The following is a 7,161-nucleotide window of genomic DNA, read 5'->3' on the forward strand; positions in this document are numbered from 1 at the left end:
GTCTTTTTGGGCATTAGCTTTAGAATGACCACAATACCTGCACAGGGGTAACAAGGCTGGTAGGAGTGTGGATTTAGCATTGGTTCAATGATTTGTACCCTCCTTAAATACTATAGATAAACAGGAGAAGAATATTCACGCTGTAACAGTCGCACTAGAAATAGACTGATTTTCATTCAGCAAAGCAACTTTGGATGATTTTAATAAAATCATTCCAGCAGCTGAAACTGAATCCAACTTAAAAACACTACAATGATTATAAGATGATTTAAAATTTTGAAAAATGTAACATTATATTTGTATCACATCTGTGTACTCTGTTGTGTTCAATGGAGACTTATGTCAGATTTATCTGATGAATAAGTTCTCCATGTCTTCATTAAAAAGTTTGAGTTTAACACAAGAAACATATGGATGTGTTTTGTGATAGCTTCTTTGGTGCTATCATGTAAATGTGTAAAACCACAAATATACTGGATCACATTTTTTCTTTAATAAGTAACACCATAGGATAAGATCAGATTATGATAAACAAAAGTTAAAAAAGTAAAACCTTAAAATCTAAGAGTAATTTGTCTAATTTCTTTTTGCTATTTGGTCAAATTCAGGCTTTTTCCTTCACCTAATGCATATTAAACATTGGAATTGATATTGCATATATTACGTTATATGAGGTTTTCAATCCTTATAAAGGTGCAGTTACTCTGAGGACCAAAAAATAGACCTAAGGAGTACCTTTGTGTCGATGTAGGGGCACACTTTTCCTGAATCCCTCTGAGAATGCACTGCAGCTGCCATACCTATGAAATACTCACATAACAATATTTGCATGCATAGCTTATAATATTCAAACACAGACATTTCATCTTGCTCACTTGATATCTTTTCAGTTCTCAATATTTGGGCTGAAATCTGACTGATCCATAGAAAAAGACTTACAGTTGTCTGCAGTAAAGAATTTAAATCCAAGTATTCCAACTTCAGTGTGAAAAAGAGTTATAGCTAATGTTAAGATGTCCCGTGATTAGACATCGTATGGTTAAACGTAAAAAAGGGGAACACTGGTAAATGCGCAATTTTTGCAGTAGAGACATGTAAATAAATGTCATGCAGAACTGCCAACAGGACCATCTTACTTATTTTTTGCATTTAGATCATGGCAGAAACATTTTTGCCTTCGCAGCAAGTATATTTATTATTTACACTGTTTACATATTCATATGCCAAAAAGAGATTAAACCGAGTCTCTGTAAATTCCTTAATGTGAGAATGTGTCGCCCTCTGCTGGATTACAAGTAGGTTTCAGTGAATTTTCAGCCATACATATCATACAAGCGCCTCTAAACTCTAATAATTTATAATATCATAATTAGAAAGTGTTGCCCCCCTTCTGATTCCACTCAAAGTATCAAGAAATTGTTTTTTCTTCCTTTTAATTTTTAAAGTTCTTTGTGTAACAGCTTACAATCATTCAGCCATACATGCTGCTCAGTGTCCTTTCCCACTGTTTGGGAAACCGGGTCGTAAAAAACTCCAGTTCTCCCATAGTCCGAAGACATATACCTCAACTGGAAATACAAAACAGGTACCGTGAGAAGGATAAAATGATCTTTACAGTTCTTTCACTGAATTTGTGATTTCTAATTAAATTTGATAATCAATACCTTACTGGAAAATTGACACAAATTTGGGTTCTAAGATGATGAAGATTTTAAGGGGAGTGACAAAAAGAGGAAATGCAATGTACAAGAGACAGACTATCAATATAAGACAAACCCAACTCAGAAACACCTACGACAGTGACAAAGATTTGACAGCAAGAAACATAAACACACTAAGAAGGCCAGACTAATTAAAACCAGAACACGAGTGAACGCCAAACAGAACCATGAATCTAACAGAACTCAGAATGTGAGAGTCATTATTGAAACAATAACCAAAGTCGACTATAGTCATTGAGAGTTGGACCTAGGTTTCGAGTTTTGTGGATTTGTGGTTAGTTTTTGTATTTTACTAATAATACAAGTTTAGGATCTTAAACATTATTTAAGTGTGAATATTAGTGCACTTGAGCTGCTGATCCATTATTCAGCTCTAAGCAGCCTCTCTTTTTACCTTTAAAGAAGCGTCAGCAGCTAATTTGAGAGTTAACCTCCAGTCACATCTGCTGCTTGCACATACATGTTATAACTTAGTGTATGCTTTGAGGACACACACACTGGGTTGAAGTTGAGGGTAACCCTGAACATGTTATGGGACATTATTCAGACCCTTGTTCTAAATGGTAAATGGCCTGCATTTGTATAGCGCTTTACTAGTCCCTAAGGACCCCAAAGAGCTTTACACATTCAGTCATCCACCCATTCACACACACATTCACACACTGGTGATGGCAAGCTACATTGTAGCCACAGGCTTAAATCAGTATTTTCTAGGTTTTGAAATGGCTTTGAAATGCAGTTTTAGTGTTGTCCTTTGTCCCACACCGCTCTGCCACCTCCCTGTAAATCCCAAGCTGGCCTGTTAAGGCATAGAAAAAGTCAGTTGTATTTCAAAATTGTCCCAAGTGTCTCCGTCACTGAAAATTGTGGGTTGAATGGATTAGTCTTTGTATGAAAACAAATAAAACTGAACATCAAATGTCATTTTAAACCAACGAAAGTCCTTAGAGAAGAACTAGAGTTAACGTCAGGCAAAAAACAAACGTTATCAGCTGACACTTACACCACATATACGGAATAAGTTAGGTCAGTGATTCTCTGCAGCTCCGTAAACAGTTCCTGTGAATGATATGAGGTGTAAACACACCTGCAACAAGCGATAAGATTGCTTTACCTTGAACCAACGTGCTTGTTCCCAAAGGAAGCAGCAGAAGCTTTCTCTGAGGTTAGTGACACCATTTAAAAAGTAAAATTGTCCATAAACCAGTTTACCTATGAATGCTCAAATTAACCAGTGGCTGCTTTTTGCATTTACCCGTTATCCCTGTAATATTCATTTATGTCCTGTTTGTCATTCAGATGAATTAATTATTTGCTAACACACCAGGCAGCTTAAATGCTGCTTAATGTTTCTTTAAGTCAAAGGGGAATAAAGGTGTTATTGTCAGATATACATGTTACTGTATTTGTCTGTGTTGGCAAACATTTCATTTCATTTTTCTGTTTTTTTTTTTTGTACCTTTCATAGTTTTTATTTTGATAGTTTTTAGTGCTATTATACATGTTATACTGAGCAGGAAACATATGAAGTTTCACAGGAGAGAAAACCTATATGCAGAAAATAGTCTAAAGAAAAAAAGGTGAACCTTTAATGGTTGATACCAAAATAACAGAGATACAAATGGTCTAAAGTGCTAGAAAAAAGGAACCGGAATCCCGGCAAGATACAAAAACCATGACAGAGCCAACAGATGAAGCTGAAAAGGGGAGAAGCAAGGCCATATCCACACAGCCTGATCAGACCAGTAAAAACCAATGAAACAAGTGAAACAAATATGAACGGGCTAGACGGTCACAAAGGAAGGAAAGTAACTAGAGACACAAAGAAAGCAATAACAAAATAAAATGTCATGGGATTTAAACAATCACTCTTAAAGATAAAACACACACACACACAGGTGCTTTATTGGAGGTTTATTGAATTATTTTAAAATGTTTATTTTATTGATCAAGTGACTGTTCAATGATGATGATGATATTTTTCAAAGAAGAGTTGGATTGTTTGCATCATGCTGGTCATCTGTCTGACAGAAAAACATCAAGGTTTATTATGAGAAATTCCCCACATTTTCAACAATGCAGTGTGGGGAATAGCATATGATTAACTTAGGATAATAACCTGAGACTGTTCAGCATCCATACAGCCTGTTGAGCCTGAGGATGTCCGTCTGACTTATCTCAGTGGCATATCCAAACTCGACATTGGAATCAGGGATAGCCACCAGAGTGGGCTGGTTGTTCTTGGAGAAGGCGTACCTGAAAACACAGGGTGTGTTTTTTCCAAGGGAAGTTAGTGAAAGCTATTACGTCTACTATACAATAAGTATTTGCCAAATTGACTATGAAATTATACCAAGCCAGAATAAACCATAAAATATCAAATAAAAAGTACAAAATCTTTTAAAAAATACACAATCCTGAAGAAAAATGAAAGAAAGAAAAAAAAGACCATATTTGTCTTCATTCTTAAGAAAAATTCATTCACATTCACTCAGTTTTCTTTGCATTTTAACACCTCTTGGAACATCTTTCAGAATTTCCAACATGATGACGGCAGCCACAGCTGTAACATGGAGCTGCTGGTATTGATACCTACTTGTGGTAATGCATAACAGAGCCGTAGTCATAGGGGGTTCCCTGGTTCAAAGTGTTGATTTTGTCAAAGTTGTGCTCCATTCCTAGAGACAGAAATATCACGAGCTCCATTATTTATTCTTTATATTGTTTCTGTGGCTTCAGTCCACTCTACATTTCTACATTTTATAATGTCATGCATTTTGCTTTCTTGTAAAGCACTATGAAGGTTTGTGTGGTCGTCGATTTCAATACTGGTTTTTGGTCACGTGAAATAAGTGGGTTATAGTGGGTTAATGATGATCGTCAGACATGTTGGTATTATGAATTTGCTTCTTGTCTGTTGACATTGTTTGTGCAAAGCTAAGCAAAGCCTGAAGTACAGAAGAGTTGTGACAGCTGTAGCTCTCTTTGCATTCAACCTTTGGTTAAAAAACAACAACAACAACAACAACAAAAAAGCCAATCAGCACATTTTCCCAAATGCCCAAGCAATCCTATATTTTGTGCCAGTTAATATTTTCTTTCTGTATTGTATTGATATTGCTGTCTTGGATGGTGAAAAGTGAAAACAGACAAACCCGGAGTGATGTTCTCCCACAAAACGCGGATGTATTGGTCGCGGTCAGAACGTGTCTGCTCGTGATTGAAACCCAGAGCATGGAGCACCTCATGCTGGACAGTGTCGTGGTAAACACAGCCTGATTGCTGCAGGGACAGTTCCTGCGCATAGTAACGACGGCCGATGTAGGAGTAGCACCTACAAACGTACAAAATAAATCTGGTTACAAAAGCTGCAAAAATGTCTTATTTTTTTCAAATCTGTAACTGCAAAAACTTTTTTCGAAATATGTTTCATGTTAACACAACAGGGACTAGTTAACCAATTCTGCAAGTATTAAATATGTTGCTAAAATCTGTTCTATGTGAGATTTCTTTGCTTTGTTCTTTCACCATGTAGTGCAACTACCATTTCTGTGGTGCTTCATTAACTCATTCACAGAAAGGTGTGATTGCACAGCCAATAGGAAACATTTTGTATGGATGGAAACGGAATTTTGGGGGACTGCAGTAACTTTGCCATTATGAAGCTTTTCTTTTTTTACTCCTTCTGGCTGGTTGACAAAGTGAAAAACTTTGGCCTGGATTAATTGAACAAAAGGCTCCGCTGCATGATTTAGTAGTTACAATTAGTCTTTATACACCTACTGTCTGAAACCCTTAACTAATCCTTAAATGAACAAAGAATAGTGATGTTAGTGAACATATTAAAATTAAATACAGGTTTTCCTGAGACAGATTGGGCAAAGAAAGAACGTGTTTTGCTCATGTTTACCCATTAAGACTCTGGATATTCAAGTAGTCTCTCTCGGTTGTGCGTCTGATAAAACGGATACAAGAAAAAGAATCGAAGGACAGCAGAGCACGCTCGATGACTGCCACCTCACGAGAGGCTGGAAAAATGGAAAACACATTTTAATCCACCACTAGACCAACATGATCCTGTGATATTTTGCAGGAAAAATGTCTGCAGTGCAATGTTCCTGGAGATAAGTGCAGAGAATAGCATTCATAGATGAGTTTACTCCTTACTGTACACGCTGGAAAGGGCGTAGGGCACGTAGACACGTCCGTCAGCGGACTTGGGCCACATGCAGCCAGTAGCGGTGCAGGGGTCAGCGTTTCTCTCCGCCTCAGAGCCATAAGCAATATCATCCACTATGTAGGGTTCATCAGGAGAACGGACTGCAGCAAACACATTGATCAGTTCAATTGTCTGATTCACTCTTACATCATTCTCCCTTTTTACCGAGATCTAGAATATTTGTGATAGTCCACAGGATCTGAGTACCATAAAGTCAACCCGTTCTCAAAAGGGGAGGGAGGAGAAAAGAGGGTTAAACTTTTTTATGGCTTTAAAAATTCTCACCAATATCTCTGTTGGCTCTCTCAATTCGCTCTGAAGTTGACAGAACCTTAGCACCCTGCACAAAAAGGAATGAAGAAGTGCTGTTGGCATACTGATGATCTACCGGCAAGGATCATAGAAGTAAATATTTATTTGATAAACGTTTTTACACTTCATTTTAAAAAAAGAATGTTTTACAATTAAAGGATGAATTCACTCTCAGTGAATTTGTCTTAATGCAATAGTCAGATGCAAGTAATTTTTCCTCCTTTTCATACTGGCCAAACGATGTGATCTTAATGAGCTCTTAATGGAAGTGACTGAAATCCACAGTTGTCAGTTGTGATACATTGTATTACATGTGACTCTAATATATTTCATCACCAGTCTAAAAAAAATATTGCAAACATGTTCCAGAATTAGCCTTATTTGTGCAAAACAACGTCAGCAAAGCAGAGATGTCAGTTTCATCTTAAACCAGAAAAGCACTTCAGCGGAGAAGAACGTCACGTGGGAATCTGCAATATTTTTTCTGAAAGTAGAAAACTAAAGAACAATGGTAAACTTACAGATTCCAGAATTTTCCAGGAGTTATTTACAGAAAAAAAGGAGAGAGAAAGAGAGAGAAAAAATGAAATTTGTTCCACATTTATTTCACCAAATCAGTCAAGATGTGCTAGAAAAGGAGAATTCCTTACCTCACTTTCAGCCCACACAGAGATTGTCAAAAGGGCCACAAGGCCTAGAACACACCTAACCCCAACCATGTCAACAAAATATCTGCAATAATGATACAAAATATATTCACCCAGTTGCTCCAGTTCTTCAAAATTCGATTATTTGCAGTCTAAATTCTTAAAACAGAACTAAGGAGAATTTATAGATGATACTTACAGCTATCCCTGAAGTGACAGAAACACATCATAATGAAATGTGGTTGAACATCACTTTATAAAG

The 7,161-nt window shown here is 36.8% G+C and overlaps 1 protein-coding gene across 2 annotated transcripts; it reads right to left on the bottom strand.

Moving 5' to 3' along the window:
- Positions 1-3,620: 3,620 nt before the first annotated feature.
- On the bottom strand, positions 3,621-7,161 carry LOC116317494 (high choriolytic enzyme 1-like). Of its 2 annotated transcripts, none has more exons than XM_031736282.2 (9): positions 7,099-7,161; positions 6,903-6,984; positions 6,226-6,271; positions 5,889-6,041; positions 5,632-5,749; positions 4,877-5,055; positions 4,318-4,399; positions 3,841-3,977; positions 3,621-3,741 (listed from the first exon to the last, which is right to left on the bottom strand). In XM_031736282.2, exons 2-8 carry the CDS (start codon positions 6,969-6,971, stop codon positions 3,851-3,853), a joined length of 774 nt encoding a protein of 257 aa, XP_031592142.1. In that variant the 5' UTR covers positions 6,972-6,984; positions 7,099-7,161; the 3' UTR covers positions 3,621-3,741; positions 3,841-3,850. The 2 variants fall into 2 exon arrangements, with proteins under 2 accessions (XP_031592142.1, XP_031592141.1); XM_031736281.2 differs by having other exon boundaries at positions 3,621-3,745.

This window comes from Oreochromis aureus, linkage group 7 (genome assembly GCF_013358895.1).
Source record: "Oreochromis aureus strain Israel breed Guangdong linkage group 7, ZZ_aureus, whole genome shotgun sequence".
In the NCBI taxonomy this organism is placed as follows: Eukaryota; Metazoa; Chordata; class Actinopteri; order Cichliformes; family Cichlidae; genus Oreochromis; species Oreochromis aureus.